Source organism: Serinus canaria, chromosome 7 (assembly GCF_022539315.1).
Source record: "Serinus canaria isolate serCan28SL12 chromosome 7, serCan2020, whole genome shotgun sequence".
NCBI classification, from domain to species: domain Eukaryota; kingdom Metazoa; phylum Chordata; class Aves; order Passeriformes; family Fringillidae; genus Serinus; species Serinus canaria.
Window position 1 is genome coordinate 25686245 of NC_066321.1, and position 20027 is coordinate 25706271.

Below are 20027 nucleotides of genomic sequence, written 5' to 3' on the forward strand. Positions count from 1 at the left end.
CAAAAAACATCTTTCCCCTTTCCCACAGAAAAATAAAAAAACTAATTAGAATTGTCTGAAAGAAGTCTCTTAGAGTTCCCCACTATCAACACATTTGTCTCCTTTCTTCAAGACACACAGCAAAATCCACTGTATTTTCTCTATTCTAATATTGACATATTATTGAGAAAACTACAACTTACTAAGTGCTGGCTGGTTGTCCACAATCCTTACTGGGATAGTCTGCACATCTCCCAAGAGAATCTGCTGCACTCCTCCTTCCAGGCTTCTGGAGTCATCCACCCCTTCAGCTGGTACCAGCTGGCCCATGGCAACCAGACTCTGATCAGAGGCAGGCAGAGCCCCAAAAGCAGGCACAGCAGCATTGTCCTGTGTCAGGCCAGCACCTGCTTGCAGACTGTGCCCCTGAATAAGTGCTAGAGAATGGCTGCCTACTGCACCCCCCAGGGAATCCAGGAGACCTGCAGGGCTGGGAGGGGAATGGTTATTTACAGCTAGCAGGGCTGTTGATCCGTTTGTCGAGGTAAATGCTGACTGCAGCTGCAATCCCTGTGAAAGAGAAGGCAGAAGTACCAACCTAGCAGTATTTACAGCACAAGGAGTTTGCATTTAACAGCATGTATTGTCTAGGTGGCTTCTGACTTCCTACTCATTAACTCTTCTGATCACGCAATCCCAGCAGCTCTAGGCTCAAAATGTACTTGAAAACAACCAGGACAATGGAATCCAGCAGCATTTAGAAGACTGCTTCTGAACATAAAGTTCTAATTTTGGATTGATGCTCAGTTTCAGATCATTTCCCAGTACTGCCCATTCCCACAAGAGTACTACAAGCTAAGCACACTGCTTTAAATAAAATGATGTCAGATGGAGTCAGGCTGTCCTCAGAAAAAAAAGGAACAGCAAGTAGAACAGAATCTTACTACAGATCGTATTTCTAGGGAAAAGATCACACATTTTGTTGGGGTTCAGGAAATATGAAGGCAGATTTTCAAAGCAGTAAAGGAAGAGGGATAAGAGAGCCAGCTTTGAAGGGAGATGAGCTTTAGAAGAAGCTCTTTTAGCATGACATTCTTATCCCTCCCTCTTAGGCCTTTCAATCTGCAAGTTTACAGGTCTGAGTTAGGAGCAGTTTCAGGATTTTAAGATATTTTTCTTAAGAGGCTGGAGAAGGATTTAAAAGGAATAAACAAGACTGCCTTATCTCCCTGCAGTTTTGCAGCATTTTCATTATGAAATGACTGGACCATGTGGAAAATAACGGGTACTTGGTTTGAGGTAGAAACCCACTGCTTTTATCCTCTTGGTTTTGCCTTCACAAGAGATCCTAACTTCAAAGTGTCAAAAGATGGTAGTGGGATCCCCTGCACCACAGCTATATGCTAATTGTGACATGCAAGAGCCACCAGAGTAAGAGCTGACAGCTACTTCCCAGTGCGTGTCTCCCAGCTACGTTTGGGATTTGCTGAGAGGGAACGTGCTGTTCTCAGCTCACCTCCAGCCCTTCCAGCACAGCATGTTTGATGTTCTGTAAATGACTTGACTGTACCTGAAGCTGTGCAAATATCTTGGGCTGAAGTGAAGAGAGTGAAGACAGCAGCTGAGCTGTTTCTGGTATCAAGGAGTCCCCACTCTGGTTGGATTCTGCTTTGGTGATGACTGACTCCACTCCTGAGCTCCCTATGGTGCCAAAGGGAGGAAGCAGACAAACAGTTATGACAAATCTCTTCTTCCTGTTTAATAAAGGCCTCCCCTGTGAACCAAACCAACTCCCTTCAATCTCAATACAGATATACAGAAGACATATATATATATACATACATATAGGCTGTTTTCTTTGCAGAACTTGGATGCTAAAGAAAGAAGACTGGGTATGACAAAGACAATACTGCAGAAAGTTTGTATGTATCTGTACAGAGCAAAAACCAGAGGCACAAATAAATCTGTTCTTGAGAGCAAAGTAATTGCACCCTACACTGTTCAGTTCAAATTAATCCATCACAGCAACAGCCAAAGTAAGTTTAAAAATCCCAAATAAAACAGAGCTTTTTTTTTAGTAGTAAATGCACTGCTGTAGATGGAACTGCTTCACATAAATCAGGTTCCCCAAGTCATTGAGGAGAACTCATGCAGCGAGCCAGACCTCTGGGGGTTTATATTTCCTGCTACAACAAATAAGAAATTGGCCCATGTTACTCCCTGACCTAAGGGGAAAGGGACACAAACACATCAGGACTTCTTCAGGCAAAAACCACAGGGTAACTGTTGACACAAGTAAACCCTGACCATGACAACTGAGGCCAGTGCCCCTTTGCTCCCTGTAGACTTCTCTATCAGCTGTCTAGAACAAAATGTACCCACCACCATGTTTGGGTTAAATGGGGAAATCAGCTGGCTCTGCTACTGAGATGAAAAACATGTGTAAAGTCTGCAGCATGATCTGAACCTGTGCACACAATTAGGCTCTTCCACCTCACTTCAATCACATCCCTGCTAAAAGCCAGGCATAGCTCTGATGAGTTTCACATCAAACCTATTACACAGAGGATGGGGAAAGCATTTACAAACATGAGGAAAAGTTCTTTTGGTGTCACACTAGACAAAATATTCTTGAAACAAGGGTAGGAAGGGCAGAATAATCTAATTTAAATTTATTACCAGCCACCATAATCCAACAGAACATCTTAGCCTAAGTGTAGTTCTATTTGGGTAGCAAATAGATCTAGTTAGAAACACCTGTATTTTGTCTTAGTACATGTTTTGAAGTAATAGTAGTAGGAACCCAGTTTCAACAAAGGAAAAACAGCATAACATCTTCAAAAAACCAGTCCTTCAACCAAGAATGCATAAGTTTATAGAGAAATCTACCATACCTACACTCCAGTTTTGCAACAGACTGGGAAGAAGTTTTACACTTTGTAGATCAACAAGCACTGGGAAGAGACGATACTTAGGTGCCACATTAATAAGGAAGTTACACCACAAAGAACTGAAGAAACACATCTCTCAGCCCTGCTGCCATTTAACACCCGTGTTTCTACTTCTGCTCTAAGCATCAAGGAAAAATGGAAAAGATTACTTTCAATTCCAACAACAGAAATAAAATGCTTGCTGTTTAGTGCCTGATCCTAGCACTGGAACTCATCAGGACAATAACTTTTGAGAAGCAGGAGTCTCAATGTGCATTGAAGTCCCTTTCAGCAAGACATTTAAAGATATGTGAAGCACAAATCCCCTGGAAACTCAAGTACCCTGCTGGATCCTAGTATTGTGTCCCCTGACAGATATATCTGTTCAGTAGTAACTTATTCTCTCTAAAGAGGTATTATTAGCACCTTCATCCAATGAAAAATGTTCTTTCCTGACAACCATCCCACTAAATTTTTTGTTTGCTTGAAGATGGTAAATAAAAGCCAAATTTTTAATTTTAATACTTCTGTCAAAAACATCATGACTACACATATTTTTTCCACACATGCAGTCAAATACAAAAAAAGTAAATCAAGATAGTTATAGCAAAATAATTCTTCTTAAGTTCACCTGAGTGACCGGACATGACAGCAACCTTCTGGGAAGGAAAATGAACTTCTGTTCATGACACAGCTAATAAAAGACATTTGGAGACACAGGTTATCCATGCAGTCCTACCATCTGAAGGTGGGGAGGAAAACGCGACCGTCACCGTTTCTGTGAGGACATTCCCGCTGTCTGTGGTCCATTGCAACTGAAAGGAAAAAGAAATCAGTTCTCAGAAAGGGTGCAAGCTTGTCTTGTTCCTGTCAGGAACACAGGCTCAATACAGGGCTGATAAGAAAGCAGTGTCTAAAGCTACATTTTCTTACTTTTTTTTATAATTATACATTTTAGGACCTCTTGACCACAAAAAAAAAAGTACTGTAAAAGATTTTTAAACATGGAGTGTGTATCAGGAAGATTATCTGCTTCATCTGCTCATAACAGTTTAATAGACTTTAAAATAGAAAACAGTCAAACCATTTGGCTAACTAACAAGCACACTCACTCACCTGGACTACACCAGAGTAGGGAGAGGGAAAAGACTGATGACATAGCATGATTTAACAGGACTGTTTGTCAAAGATGATTTTAAATCAGCCCTTTCCTAGCAGTTAGTCTCAGAACTGGGAAAACTAGAATCACTGTGTACCCTTTATTACTCAATACATGGAAGAAAATTAAGGAACGAGATTTAAGAGTTAGTGAGCATTCGGTAGATTCAACTCCAGCCCCACCGCATTTATTTTTACTATAAAGTGCATTTATTACTATTTACACATTCAAAATGGTTATTAAGTCCCAACTAGGATGGCACCTGAGACGCACCTCATCTCCATTTTTTTCAGCTACTGAAAAGTAGCAGTAACTTCTTCAAAACATAGACAGTGACAAAGCCATGAATAACATTTTATGCCACATGTCAATTTTTCAATACCAATGGCTTCCAGTTCACACAGTCATCAAGACGTGCTAATATGGTGTAATTTGTCAACCAACTAACAGCAATCTAAGGCTGACAAGATATATACTGAATAAGGTCAGAAGGTTTTATTCACATTTAATCCAGTCTTACTCAGCCTCAGATTCCACTGAAAATATTGCTGCTGCAAATATAAAGTCACAGAAAATTTTGGATGAAATTTGGAAGCTAAGTGGTAAAAATTAGGATTTCCAGTATTTAACTCCAAAAATCAAAAAGATACATAAAGACCAACATACTGTTGCTGGGATACTTTCTGAATTATACACCATCTCTCCATTCCTTAGGGACTTCTGCACTTCATGAATGTGGTTCTTGATATCATTCACAGTGGGGAAGAAGGACAGGTTATGTCTTTCTGGCACTTCATCAGGTGTGAACAATTCTCTTTCCACATACTTTCTGTCATATGTTAAAGAACATTTATTACCATACATAAATATATTCCACTACTTCCCGCTGTTAAGAGACCCTGCTACCTTCTCCCTCCCTCCCCTTGTTGCAATGACAAGACAAAAGCAAGCTAGATGATCTACTGAGCCAGTTCTTTGTGTTATCAGCTACAGAATTTGGAATTTAAGACCCCCATTTATTCAAGTAACTTTAAAGAGTACAGCAGCTCTTAGTGGCTATCTACAATGATATGAAAAGATACCAAAAGCTGGGAAAAACAGACTCATAACATCTGGGAATTAGATTCAGTAATGCACCAGCACTGTCCTTTAGCTGCAAACCAAATTAATCAAATACAGAAGTAGATATATCACTATGGACTGAGAGCACTGCAGACAGTTCTGTACCTTAGTTGCTTCCTCACTGCATAGACCTGCTCTACTCCCTGAGACACCAGTTCTCGGATCTTGTCTGCCACCTGAGGATGAAGGCGAGAAGGCAGAGTACTGTTCTCATCTCTAATGACTTCCTCCTCCTCCTCAGGAGAAGACACAGAAAGATGGGATGGTGAAGGAGGGAGACAGGAAGTTTCCATTTCATGATATTGGTGGGCTTGCTGAGTAGGTAACTGTACATACCACCTAGCAAGAAGGAGAGAGGTTATATACACAATTCTCAAACAAAGGCAAGAAATTAGTGTCTTGGGGGAACAGTCTGAGGATACCAACAACCTAGTCAGTGTGACAAGTTTTTACAGCCCCTGAGCAAGAAGATGTCTTTCAGAACTCAGGGCCCTCTCATACCTTTCAATGCAAAACAAACTAGATCAACCCTAAAACAACACAACTATTTCTATCAATACCCTGCATGGAAACACCGGCTGAAGTTCCATAGCTTAGTGCTTAACACATTTACTAAATTAATACTTCACTGCCACAGAAGTCTTACTGACATTGTGGATTTTTTTACTATTAATAAGTGACTAAGTAAAAAAAAATTTAAAAAAAATCAAGTAAAATACTGCTCTTTTCTGCTTCATTTGTGAAAATAAAGAAAAAAGTGGAAGTTTCACCTGAGGACACCACCAGCATCTATCAAGTTCTTCTTCAGCATGTTGAATGCTTTCTCCTGCTCCATTCTTATGATTTTCTTGTCAATTTTAGGGTCTGTAGGAACCCTGTATTCTGGAAACTTTTGGACCTTTTTAATATAGATCCTTCCAAGGAGGAATAAAAAAAATTCTCCATCAGTATACTTTGTCCTTGGGAAGGGAAAGGCAAAAATCCCACTTACTTCATATCAGGCATAATTATAGAAAAAGTTCAAGCAGAGTGATGTCAGGTGTGAGGAGTCTCTAAAAGAACTGCAAAATTCTTAAGGATACATTAATAGATATGGGTGCAGACAGACACACTTCTGTTCTGGTCTGGAAGCCACTCAGCCAGGTGATTTTACTCCTCAACAAAAGCCCTCGTCCCTCACTAAAGTAAAAGCACAACACCAATTGTGAACAGTCTGCAGTTCACCCAGCTATGCAGAATTGAGCACATACAGACCCAGCTGCAACTATCATCAAACACACTCTTAGCTCAGTAAAAACTGAACAAGCACCCAGGAGAATGCTCAAGGGTGAGGAAAAAAAACATTAGTGTTGAAGAAGGAGAAAATCCCCAGTGAACAGGAAGAATTGTAACTTCTTCAGCACACAGGACATGTGCTAAATTAGGATGATTGACTGATATCAGTGCAATTAAAAGCCTGAAGAAGAAACAACAAATAAGATGACAAAGTTTTAGAAGCAGAAATAGCTACTAAAGGACACCAAAATAACTTGTGAATGCTCAGGTAGATAATGAATCCCAGTTGTATTTCACAGAGTGATGTACTGCTACTTTGCATTCAGGGAACCTATCAAATTTCAGCCTTATTCAGTCAGACAGGACAGCATTTCCTCCTTACCTTTAAATGAGTATCAACCTCAAGTTATCAAGGAGATAAAGCAAAAGAGCTACAGTGAGTATCAGCTACCATCCCAAACCAGTGCTCTGTCATGGTTCACAGAAAGAATGCTTTCTTAGGATGCTCAGTCACTCTTACAGCTGTATGTATAATTCTTACCTTGCTGGACATGTGGCTTTGTAGAGCTGGCTAGAGGTGCTTTCCTGCTCACCAGCTTTTTTGGGCTGAAATCCTTTCCTCCTTGGCCCATATTGGCACTCCATTACAATGGCTCTGCTTCCTGGAAACAGAAAGTAAGGCACTCTGTTCAAGCAACCACTTAATTCATTACAGTAAAATACTAACTACAGAAGAGATGAGAGCTCTGAAGCAGTCATTTCTGTTTGCCACCAGACTCTTCTTCAGAAGGCAGAACCCTCAGGTATAGCAAGCAAATACAATGCAAATGCTTCTCTCCCAGCATGTAAGAACACAGAGCACTTTAAACCATTTCTCAAACTTATTACACCTCACAGCACTCCTCAAAATATGTGAGGGCAAAATATTGGACTTTGCCCTGGTGAGCACCAATTCTTCACAAGATGAGAAGTCTCGCAAGCTACCAAAGGAGCACAATACTGGTAATAAACATAAAAAGCAGAAGCCCCAAAACAACAGAGAAAATCCCCTGCTGAAATCAAAGGTGTGATGGTTTTGGACGGGATAGAGTTTCTTGACAGTAGCCAGTGTGAAGCTGCGCTCTGGATTTGTGCTGGAAACAGTGCTGATAACACAGGGATGTTTAGTTACTGCAGAGCAGGGCTTACACAGAGTCAAGGTCTTTTCTGCCTCCCACCCCACCCCACCAGTGAGGAGGCTGAGGGACACAAGAAATTGGAACAGGACACAGCTGGGACGGCTGATTCAAAATGACCAAAGTCATATTCCATGTCATATGGCATCCTGTGCAGCATATAGAGCCGAGGGAAGCAGGAGGAAGGGGGGGACATTCAAAGTTAGAGTGTTTGTCTTCCCAATAAACCATTACAAATGCTGTCCTGGGGATGGGAACTTGTGAATGAATTCCTTACTTTGCTTTGCCTGTGTGTGTGGATTTTCCTTTACTTTTTAAACAGTTCCTATCTCAGCCCATGAGTTTTCTGAATTCTAGCTTTCCAATTCTCTCCTCATCCCACTGGGGGAATGAGTGAGCAGTTCTGTGGTGATTTCCAGCTGGGGTCAAATCACGAGACAAGGTCAGCAGACATTTCCAGCCTCTTGGCTTAAATCAACACTTCAGACCATGCTACCCATGAAAGCTCAGCCCTGCAGTTAAGAAATCTTAACTGCTAAATAACAGTTTCAGCACAGCACACCCATACAGAATAAGACAGGCTCAAACAAATATTGCTTTGCTCTAAACTCAAATTAAGTGACTTCTTCCAGTCAGACCTCTAACAAAAGGGATTGATGAGCAAAACAATAAAGTGGTCAAGAAAGGAACATCTTCCAAATTTCTTCCACATCATGTTTAGTTATCTTTTATTTATAGTTTGTGTACTCAAGTGTGCAGGCAAGGAGCTGCCTATGCCACAAGTGATATACCCAGAAACTTCTGAAGTATTATATAACAGCAACATAATGTGTTTCCATAGGATACCAAATTATCTAGATGAAACTAAAGATGTCTCATATGCATGTTGGGGGAAAAAATGGGTAAGCTGCTTTGATTTTATTCTTAGTTTTCTTTTATCTCACAGTTTATGGCTGAAGCTTTAAAACTGGTGCTAACATTTCCCTTTTTCAGTAACTTTCAGGGAAAAAAAGAAGAAAAAGCCCCAAACACAACTTACATTCCTGTCACTCATTTTCTCTGTGTAGCAAGTAAAGCCCGTTCATTTTATAGGCAAATTAAACTCTTGGCAATTTCACATATGTACTGCATGAGCTAAATATGTAATTATCAAGCTGTGAAGTCTGCATGAACATTTCAAAAAGAACCCCAAACATCAAAAGTCTCTCTGCTGAGGTCAGTTGATGTTTGTCTTGCTTGTTTGTTTGGCATTTTGAATTTATTTATTTATTTATTTATTACTTTAAGGTTTGCAATTTAAATAGCTTATTGACTCCTGTGGAACAAGCTCTTCTAAAGATTTTCAAGTTAGGCAAGAATAATCGAACAAGCTCTTACCCTTATGAGAACTTTCAGGTCCTAATAGAGCAGATGGGACCTCTCCCTAAAGACCTCATCACGAGAACCCTCATGAAATGGTACTTAGCTAATCTCTAGAGGACAAAAGGAAATAATCACAGCAAAACATAAAAAAGGAAACAAGCTCCTTCAGACTCTCACAGCAGTGTGCAAGCTGCTCCTTTTTTTTAATATTTGTGTCTTGACCTTATCAGAACTAAGGAACAACATAAAGATTCTTCTTTGTGGCCAGCTGGGAGCTGACGTCAAAATTTTGAAAGCAGTTATTAAAAGGAAAGTTAGTTACCTGCATTGACAAAGGGGATCCCATCATATGGGACATACTGAGATTTCCACATCAAGCGTGTGGCGGGTTTGGCCGGGCTCGGCGACTGGCGCGTGCCCCACACGCTCTGTGTCTGCTGCTTGTGGAGCGCCAGGACGCTCTCTAACTCGGCCTCGCTCACGCAATAGCCGCGGTACGAGTCCCCAATTCTCTGCGTGGAAAGGACGGGAAATAAGAGCATTATCCACCCATCTGACTGCTGAACACTGCTCAGGAAAGCAGTCAGGGACTCCGGCAGGTGAGAGCATAGGCCCAGATTTTTGGCATTCCATGGTTTTTGTCCCCACAGTAGTATCCTCATAAAGAGATTTATCATAGGATCTAACAGGAGTACCCATTAAGGTCAGGAGTTTGTCAGTCATTCAAGACCCTAAGAACACCAAGAGCCTCTAAAAAGGTAACAGTCACTGTCAACTCTGATTTCCAGAAGACAACTTCACTCCTGTGGTTTACCCCCAACATGCTTCAGTTGCAGTCACTGACTAGACAAATTAGTATTAGATGAAGTTTTTCACTTGACTGCCAATAATTGTCTCTGCATCTACTGCAACACACACTGCACTGAGCTGGAGCAGAATGCAACTGCCCATACCACCAGTTAACTGTCTCACCTACTTAGTGCACTAACTTTGAACTGGATGTCTCACACAACATCCCTCCCAACCTTCGAGGCCCTCTTGATTCTCAGCATTTCACTTACTATACCAGATTTGCCATGTGCAAACTGATAATGGTTTCATTAACTCTGCTAATGTCTGGGCAACACCACAAAAACTGCATCTAACTTGACTCAAAGAAGTTATCCAGTTGCTACTCCAGCTACTCAGTTCCACCACAGTTGGTGCTAGTCTGCCAAGGCCAGCCAGCAAGCTACAAAATTACTGGAACAGAGAAGAACTTTTCATCCAAACTCAGAATGCAACACTTGTTTCTGTTCATATGCAGCTGAGGGTCAGGAAGGCCAAGCAGCTGTAACAGCCAGAGTAGTTTGCCAGCTCAGTCTTAAAGTGTATCTGTGGGACAAACACATGTTGAATGAGTACTAAGGTCTGATAGATTTGTTTTGCCACCTTCACTGACAGAACAGTCAGATGTTTAATTAATACTGACAGCAAAAGAGCAACAGCGTCTCTCCAAGATTATCAACAGATATCTTAGCAACAACTGCTTAAAACCTGCCTCACGCTCATAAGAAAAACAGAATGTCTGTGGTTAGCAAGGCCTAAAGTCAACAAAGAACCAATGAAGACCTTGTGAATGAACTGGGCCAGCACAGTGCTGCTGCTAGTGCAAGGCCAGGCACGGAGGGCTGTGTGTGCACTGCGGGGGAGTCCCTGGGACACGAGCTGTTCACACCTCAGAGCTCACTGCTCTGCAGGCACTGCTGCAGCAGCTAACCACGTCTGCACAGGCTGCACTCCCACCACTGTGGGAGCAAGAGACAATTGTTTAACTAGAAGTTATAAGCAATACCTCTGAACAAAACTTGATCTGAAAAATTCAGGAGAAGCAAAGTAGCCTGAGAAATACCAGAACTTCTTTCTTTCCAGAAGTCAGGGATGTTGCCTTTCAGATGAGGGATTACAGCACCACTGCACATAATAAATGCTGCAAAACCATCTGGATTTTTTTCCCATACCTTACACCTGTCACTAAAAATAGGTCATTGACTTTATTCTAGAGAGATGAGAATTCTGACAAAATTGTTGCGCCAGAAAAGTAGCAAAAAACAGGTAAGGAACTTTCTCCTATTCTGGCTTTCCTTGTGCACAAGTTTAGATCATTTTCCCTAAACTGGTGGAAGGGGAGGAGAAGGACAAGAAGGGGAGGAGAAGGACAAGCATGTAAGATCCCTGCTTTCTACAGGCTTCACAAGTAGGAAAAATTTGACAAACAAGACTACTTTTTTCAGACAGATAAATTAATTTTGTATAGTTAATTAATGCAGTTTTCAATTACATTTAGTTTCAGTAGACTGATACATGCAGGAAATGCATTCTGATCAGACCACTGAAAACTAAATATAAGTCATTGAAAGGAACTGTTTAAACTAACTCTGTAACAATGTCCTTACCTTGAAGTAATCACATACTCTTCAGCCCTTTAACTCCAAGGTTCAAGCCCAAAAACTGAGTGATTCCTTCTTTCTCCCCTGGCCTTGCCACTGCAAAGTGCATAAAAGCTAACCCTAAAGTACACACATCAAGACTGCAGTTTTCCTTGAGGAAACTCAAAGCAGCAGGGTACCAGGGGCACTTTGCAGCCAGACACAGCAAGTGTAAGCTGAACATTTCAAGGCAGCCAGCTTTTACTGCTCTGTGTTTGCCCACAGTACCAACTACCAAAGGAGCCACTGGCCTTTGGTGTGCAGGGGCTTCACCTGCTGACACCTTGTGTGACTCACAGAGACTTCGATACTGTTTTAAGATTGTTTCAATTCTGGCAGGCAACTCAAAGAGTGGAGTTGTGAGCTGACATATTTATCAGCACACCTCTCCAAACTGGTTCTCCAAGTTTCAGTAGGACCCTTCAATTCTGTTACAGTAACAAAACATTTTGACACCTGAAAGATAATTGACACCTCCAAATCCCAGTGTCTCTAGTCTGTGCCCAAAAAAAGGTACAATACAACCCAGCACTCTCTGGTGGATCGGGGAGGATTAATGCATACAGGCAACAGTTCTGCTGAACATCAGAGGGAGATGTTTGTGTCCTCAGAACGTGTTCAAATAGATATTATTTCTATTTCCTTTTCTTTCAAAATAATAACTTTTCTATAAATGTTGCTATAAATGTGAATTTTAAACACAGGCAGGTGGCATTTCTTGTAATAGAGAGACAAAGCAGACCCTCTGATACTGTGATACCAATAATAAGTGATTCAGATAAACCACATACAGGAAAGAATCTACCACAAAGTGCTAAAAACACAGTGAACCTTATGAACTAACTGGCCAACTGAATTAAGCAACTGATTCTATAAAAATGGTAACTCCACCATGGAAGAATTCATGCTAAGAATTTTCTGACTTCTTAACATTTATGTGGACATAAGAGTGGACAGTACTACAATAAATGGAATAACACAAAAGGAATAGATGAATATATTTAATTTTAAAATTGTTTCTAGGCAGATACAGAAAGAAATTCAATTTCTAGGTTCCTCAAACTGCAACTTCCAGTTATCAGTGCCCAAGCCAATAGAAAAAAAATGGTAGAGATACAGAAAGAGATTAGGCAGCTACAGAGTATGAGCTTTCCTTTTAAAAAGTATTAAGAGAAAGTAAAATAAACATCTGTCAGGAAGAGTCTGGCAGCAGGAGGAAGGGGTAGCTGATCTTTCAAGAAACTTCCCACCTCCCCTCCCTTCCCGTTAAGGGACTTATGATGCATTCTAGCTGCTGATAGCACCCAAGTCATCAGGACAGTTCTGCAAACTTCTAACAATATGCAAAAAAAGAAGAGTTCTGTTTAAGTCAAAAGCCATCACAGAACATAAAGACACAGCATTTTCTAACAGAAGAGGAAACAAGCACAAGTAGCCTAACTTGCTGTGACAAAAAATAAAAATCAGCAATAATATCTAAAATAGGAATCCTTACTGAAATATTGATATTAGGGTGCATTAAGTCTCAGACTTGACACTGGCCAATCACATGGATTTTGATTTCTATGTGATAACACAAAACACATGATCAGTTGCAGAAGTCAGCAAAATTTGCACTGTCATTCAACAGCAAACTCTAACATGGCACATAATGGCTCTTCCCAGCACTACAAGGTACCAGGTTTTCAGCAGCACTTCTTTTAATTCAGGAGCAGTTGATGGTCAGTTATTCCAAAATTCTCAAAACAGAGAGGGATTGCACAGCATTTTATGTGTTTAACTGTGCTAGCAGTACCAGTGCTATATACCAAGAAGCTTGAACACTTCTACAGCTATGAATTATTGCTTTCAAGGAATAGGAACATTATCTCAGAGCTAGATGATAAAACATTAAGTCAGAATTCTTTGTGACCCACCTCACAGTTCCTGAGACGGCGTGCCCATGCAGGTGTATTTAGTGGCAATGGCTGAAGAGGGGTGGGAAAAGAATCTTCCACTACCCTGAAAAAAAAATAATAGAAGTCTCTACAGACATTCAGAAAAGCAACAACTTAGTCTAAATTACAGGCAAAATCAAATCAGTGTGCATATGATTAAAGTATGGATATTGTATCAACATGCCTTAAAAACCTGTGGTTTTCATTTTCATATTCTATTTCATTGTTAAAGTAATTTACAGTGAGTAAAAGTATTAAAAATTCCCACTGGTTTCTACATTCAAGTCCTCCAAACATTCAGTACACAGTGTGTTCATAACCTCTTTTCCATGGGAATTTTGTGATAACCATTGCAAAAACAAATTGCAAGAAAAAAAAGGCAGTGCTAACAGTGGATGAGAGTGACTGTTCATGCCTTTAACCCCTGACCTACCTGGTGGTTGTTTTTTTGGATACAGTGAGAGATGCCTGTGGATGTAGAATGTAACTGCTTGCACTGTCTGCTATGGAAGCCACCACCACAGTCTGCAGGTTCCCATCACCACACTTCTCTTCTGAAATATCTTTACAAAAAAAAAGCAGCTTCCTGGTTAATAACTGAATGTAGAATGGGGAAAAACAAGCCATGATCAAACTTTGTGTGTTGTTAAAGCAAGCCTTTTGATGTAGGAAAGAAGTTTTATAGGTGATAAAGTAGTCAAATAGCTGTGAATCAGTGCTCAAACTCCCGGCACACATATGAAGATACACTTGATAAGGCTGCTTATGTTTAAGGACTATGGTAATTGTGCTACTGCTTACGAATCCTTCCACAACAAGGACAATAATTAGAGCAATTTACAAATTGCTCTGCTTTCAGGAATCCATATAGGATTGCACAAGCATTTTGTTCAGCTGCAAGTCACATACTGGTTGCTTTTAAAACAAGAAAAAAATGAGGTAATGATACTGCTTAGTACTTAGAAAAGAACACTTAAACAAGAAAAACAGGCCTCATGTAATTGAATCTGACATGCTGCTAGAACAAATGCCTCAGCCTTTCTTAGTAAGAGGGAGCAATCCACAAGCCAAAAATTGCTCTTAGATTGAAGCCTGTGTGTACAGTTAAACAAAAACATAATGGAAAACTGTGAAAGCAGATGTTCAATATTTTGGTCTCAACATAAACACATGAGGTCTCTTTAGATGAGGGATTTTTGCCCTTCAGTTATGAAAGCTTCTTTCCCTCATCCAGAGAGAGTGGTAAGCTATTGACACAGTACAGAAATGGATCCACACAAAGCTCCATAAGAAGATTCCTAAGTGTGCACTTGGATTAACACCACTCTGGCTCAAAGCACTGGTTCCTCCTGCAGAGATGTTCCCTTAAGACACTACAGGCTGCTCTGAAGTCTGCACCATTCTGTGCATTACCACCACGTGCAGACAAGTGAAACTCAGGAGCTGACAGGCCACTCTCCTTTCTCTTTTACCTCCACAGTAAACTGCTGGCAAGTCTTCCCAACTGTCTAAAATGGAAATGCAGAACTACTATCTAGTGTTCAACTTAGTGCTTACTAAGAGTAGCAGCAATTATTTTGTAACTAAAGGCTTCCAGTCAGCTTTAAAGTAGAGTAAGACTCTACTGTAACCAAACCTGGTTTTACCACTGCAAAAGCTGAAGAGAGGGAAGGTTGAGCATTAGGGTAGGGACAAGTCTTTAAATGCAAGCTCAGGGAAACATATTGCAACCCTAAGTGAAAAGAGCTAGATCACTACTTGAATCCCAAATCTTTCTTCTACCACCCAGCACCAGGACTCTATTCTTATTCTGAGCCATCATTCCACAGGAACATTTAACCAGTGCTCAAATCTTGAGAACTTTATAGAGAAGGAAAAAACAGTTTAAAAAACATTTGAGAGTTCAACAAATGTGACCACCTTGTTCTCAGTCTCACTCTGTGAATGCAACCTAGTACACAGCATTTTGCCATCCAGCAAGGACTGCAGATAAATAATCAATGCTTTCAGATTTCAGTATGTCCATTTTCTAGAGAAAACCTGAAAATTTGGCTTCCAGTTGTGTATCTCAGCACATGCTTAAAAGGTGACAACCAACACATCCCAATGAATGGAAAGTAACATCTTATTTTCCTTGACTGGGAACTGAATTTCTACCCAAATGATTCATTCATGGCTTCACAGAAGATGCATCATCACCAGTGATCTCTGGAACAGAAGATTTAATGTTCTTCTGACCTGTCTGTGCTACAGGAATTAACTACTTCACTCACAATGAAGTAAACAAGTACTGAAAATTTGAAGGCAATAGTACAGCTGATGGCACAAATATCCTTATTAAAGCTAAATAAGGCAAGAAACAACTCTGTGCTTTATATGTTAATCTATCCATTACACACCCTTCAGAAAGGGGGCATAATAGCTGTCATAAGCTTTCATTATGCTTTTGCCCAATAGAAAATGTGGTGTGTGAGGCACCAGATTCACAATCAGAAAGCAGGTTCAGGGTGCATTTTGTCTTATAACTAAAGAAAGGAAACAAGGTGCTTAAAAAAGAGCACAGAGCTTAGTCACAGGAGCACAAACCCTCAAGTCCTGAGGTTAAACTCACCCTGTGTGCTGGTCACATCCAGAAGCTGACCTGGAGGAATAATCACTTGGGTCACTCCTGGCTGGGCAGAAGGAATGACATGCAGCACCTGTCCATTTTCTGACTGGCTAGCAACAATCATCTGTAAGGCAGTCATACAGAAGGATGAATGGCTCTAGTTCATATGGTGATCATGCAGCATGACTGGGCTTGATTATTACCAGAACAGGAAATATTTTGCTTAGAGCTGGGACCTGTATATTTACTGTTCTGGTAATAATCTAACCCAGCCATGCTGTCTCTTTGTTGTCAATTTCTTAAAATTATTTTCCCACTTTAAAACAGGCCTTTAATTAAAGAAAAAAAAGAAAGAAAAAACCCCCAGTATTTTACCTGATTCTACAATGAATTACACATTTATTTGAAACTGACAACAACTCTATTATTACACACAAACACCTGAAAGCCATTCATAGTTGGATTCGCTGAAACTCCATTCATGGACTAGCAGAACGAATAGTAACATAAAAATTGTGAGCTTTACTTCTAAGAAACTGTCCTCTATGGGCAGCATTTCATGCAAAAGCAGAGAGAAGAAAAGCTCCAGGGCTTAAAGAACAATACAAATTAAATCACCTGGGATTCTGAAAAACTTTAACAGCTCCTTATGGTATATTCACACAGGACATAATTACACAGGACTCTGGGTGAGAGTTACCTTTTTTACAACAAAGCAACATTTTAAGAAAATTAATTGAGTGCTGGGGAAAGGTGCTACATAATGACTTAGCTTACTGCTAATGTTCTGATTCCCCCCAAAAATCAGAGATTTATCCAGAGGATGTAGAGAAAGCAGCAGCAGTAGAATACAAGATCTTATCACACTGCAGCACCCAGGCTCGATACTGACAAAGACATCAGTTTAAAATTAGTAATGGCTGCAGACAGGATTTGCCTACCTGAAGAAGGGCAACTGGAGCATGAACTATACCACTGAAAAGTTCCACCTTGTTGCTAGATCTAAAGTCTGAATCAGCTGTTGCTACAACAAACCACCAGTAAGAGAGTTCTTCAAAGAGCTCCCTCATCTGTGAACGCAGCTCCAGGCCTGTCTGCAGACACACTCACCATGGGTGCGCTGGGCCCTCCCAGGGACTGCAGCTCGCACAGGGGCTGCCTGGGCTGCTCTGCCAGCTGGAATTCCTCGGCAGAGTGGGGCCGTGGCTGGGGCGGCCGCGCCGGCACAGCCGATGCCGGAGGACTGCCCGAGAGGGGGACTGTGATGGGCAGGGCTGGGGGAGAGTCGCTCTGGCCAAACAAGAGATCCCTGGAATCCATGCACATTAGTTGCTTTCACAGAGGAAAAACAGTAAAATGTACTTGGAGCTGCAGCAACTTCTAAGAAGGGAAAAAAAAAAAAAAAGAAAAGAGAAAACAAGAAAGAGAAAAGGACATTTAAAACCAGTGTGCTATGCTGTATACTCAGAGGAGCTCTTGTCCTTCTGGATCAAGAGGCTAACACTAGCAGTTCTACTTTTGTTTTCTATTTCCATGCTGAAAATAATTCATATTCCTGCTTTCTAGAACAAAGTCTCTTTACTAAGACAAAATTAAATCCCTTTTGCTCAAAATCTGCTCCCCAAAACCATGTATCACTTTAAACACCTCAAGTCTCCCCAGAAACTGAGAAAACATACCAAAAACAAAACTGTACAATATTCACCAACTTGATTTGATTTTAGAAGAAATCCTAGATACTCTTCCAATTGGCCTTTCCATACATGCATTTAGCTATGAAGAAAAAAAATCTCTAAATTTTAAAAATTCTTTACCACAGAAGAAATACAAGCAACAGAACCTCTAATTCAAGGCCAAGAATTGTCTAGCTTTAGGTCAAAAATCAGAGTTTCAAAATCTTAAAAAAACAGAGTGCATCTTCATCAAGTTTGCAGAACTGAAGTCTTAGAGTACACACCATTTTCATTAAATTTAAGAGCATAGGCACAAATACTTGTCTTGTTGAAACTCTGGCAACACAAATATTAAGCATGTAAAAATAATGGGAAAATAGGCAGTACATATGCACAATAAAAAGTCAAGATATCATCTGGCCAATGCAAGAAGGGCTGCAATCTGTTCTATCTCTTGCAGCAACTGCACAAACAACTCTCATGTTTTTTTCAACAAAAATTAATACACTACAAATCAAAGAATGAGGAAAAATGTTTCTAAATTTTATCTAAAGCCAGATTTTATTTAAATAACCCCATCAAAAATTCTGCAGGTATAAATCCTCTGTGCTGAAACTGTCTATGGTGAACTATACCAGAAAAGCAGCACCAAACAAGTGGCACCTGTTGTGTTAAAGACATTGTGCAGACCATAAGCACACAAGTAAATCACTGCCTGAATGACATTTTATGTCAGAAAAACATGCTGCAGAGGAGGATTCATGCACAGAAATCTCCCCAAATAAGAAGATCTGGCAATACCTGATAAAAAAAACCTGAAAGACTCCTCTCCCTCAATACATACACAGGTGTCCTGGGTCCCCAAACTCTTGATTTGTCACATTTGGTCACTAAGCAATGCCACCTCATTTTCACCTGCTCTGAATCTCTCCTACTCCAATGCATGTCAAAAAGCATTTTTTTAAAGGGCTAACAAAATAAAACATGCATTTCTTCAGCACCATAGCAGGACATAATCACTGAAGGCTGTCAATACATGTAACATCTGGATATTCATCAGTTCAAAACTGAATGGCACAGGAATCCAAGTGAAGGATGCACATTCCTAAAAGACACAATGTATTACTCTAAAGACAAGAGAGAAGAAAAGCTCCAGAGCTTTTCTGGAGCTGCACTGATGAAATAGCATATTTTAACCTCATCAGAGTGGATGTGAAGGAAGCATCTACAAGGAGAAAGCATTCATACCTCACCTGAAAAATCTGATCATTTGTTTCTGACTCTCCTGTACCGTTACAGCTGCCTATGAACAAATCCTTAGATCCTTCCATAGCAATATCATGGTCAGCTCCGCTCTCTTCCATTACAAGGTGACCTGAAAAGGTTATAAAAGTTCATTTTAGCCTTCTGCCAGGAGATTGCCACAGGTGTTGTCTTCAGGTCTTACAAATTTAGTGCTACAAGTTCTAATGCTTTTGCAAAATAACAGCAAAGTTCTCAAGAAATCCTTGCCTCCTTATCACATTATTACTCACTGCAGAAAAATTCCAGTGTGTTGCTCCAGGAGTACAGCTTAGCCTTTTATACGAGACAATTTGCTTGATTTGTCATTGCATACACAGATAGAAAACACACATACGCCCTCCCACAATTTTCATCTGAATATGTCCAAAAGCACTGAACTAACAACCACACACATCCAGAGAACGCTTGATATTTAAGCACATGCCAGCAGCGCTTTATAAATACATTAGTCACCTTCTTCCATCATCACCAGACAGAATTTGCATTATGCAACTCTGTCATGCAGACATCTTGAAGTAAATCAATTTGTTTTAAAGGCTTATAAGACAGCATATAAAAGAAATAAAATTACTATTGTTAGTCTACAGTGGTATGCTTTGGGCAGAAAAAACCATCAGATATGTAAACAAATTTGGCATTAATCACGTGGTGAATGACAAAAAGACAGAGTTCCCAGCAGTTCAGAGATCTACCTCCTATCCCAAAGGAAGCTTCAAGATACTCAGCTGCCTATTACAAACCTTCAAAGAGACAGATAATATTGAACAGTGAATTGCCACATCCACAGGACAATGCTCTCATGCACACAGCACACTCTTTAAAGCAGCGACAACCCCAAACATTCACAAGCAGCAGGACAAAATCACAATTAACTTGGCCCCTACCTAACAAGAGTTTACATATATAAGACTGCACACACAACACACTCAACTGAATAGAAGAAAACTCAACTCCTGTAGTTTGGGGTGAAGGAGGGGGAAGGGTGGTCACGATTTTTCCCTTCAGTATTTAATTTTAAAGACAGGCTGCATTAT

The 20027-nt window shown here is 40.4% G+C and overlaps 1 protein-coding gene across 24 annotated transcripts in view; it reads right to left on the bottom strand.

Annotated features, from left to right (window-relative positions):
- The window catches only part of CARF (calcium responsive transcription factor), a 33196-nt gene that overhangs the window by 10405 nt on the left and 2764 nt on the right, over positions 1-20027 (bottom strand). For 21 of the 24 annotated variants that reach the window (XM_050976821.1, XM_030241014.2, XM_018911626.3 and 18 more), the window contains exons 2-14: positions 18942-19063; positions 17126-17395; positions 16019-16139; positions 13841-13970; positions 13387-13471; positions 9325-9514; positions 7007-7127; positions 5961-6104; positions 5296-5529; positions 4735-4897; positions 3649-3724; positions 1550-1680; positions 183-549 (exon numbers count right to left, since the gene is read on the bottom strand). In XM_050976821.1, coding sequence (XP_050832778.1) covers positions 183-549; positions 1550-1680; positions 3649-3724; positions 4735-4897; positions 5296-5529; positions 5961-6104; positions 7007-7127; positions 9325-9514; positions 13387-13471; positions 13841-13970; positions 16019-16139; positions 17126-17341 — 1978 coding nt within the window. In that variant the 5' untranslated portion in view covers positions 17342-17395; positions 18942-19063. Of the gene's footprint in view, positions 1-182; positions 550-1549; positions 1681-3648; positions 3725-4734; positions 4898-5295; positions 5530-5960; positions 6105-7006; positions 7128-9324; positions 9515-13386; positions 13472-13840; positions 13971-16018; positions 16140-17125; positions 17396-18936; positions 19064-20027 lie in introns of those variants that run through there. The other 3 variants (XM_050976823.1, XM_050976833.1, XM_050976836.1) reach the window with 3 other exon arrangements.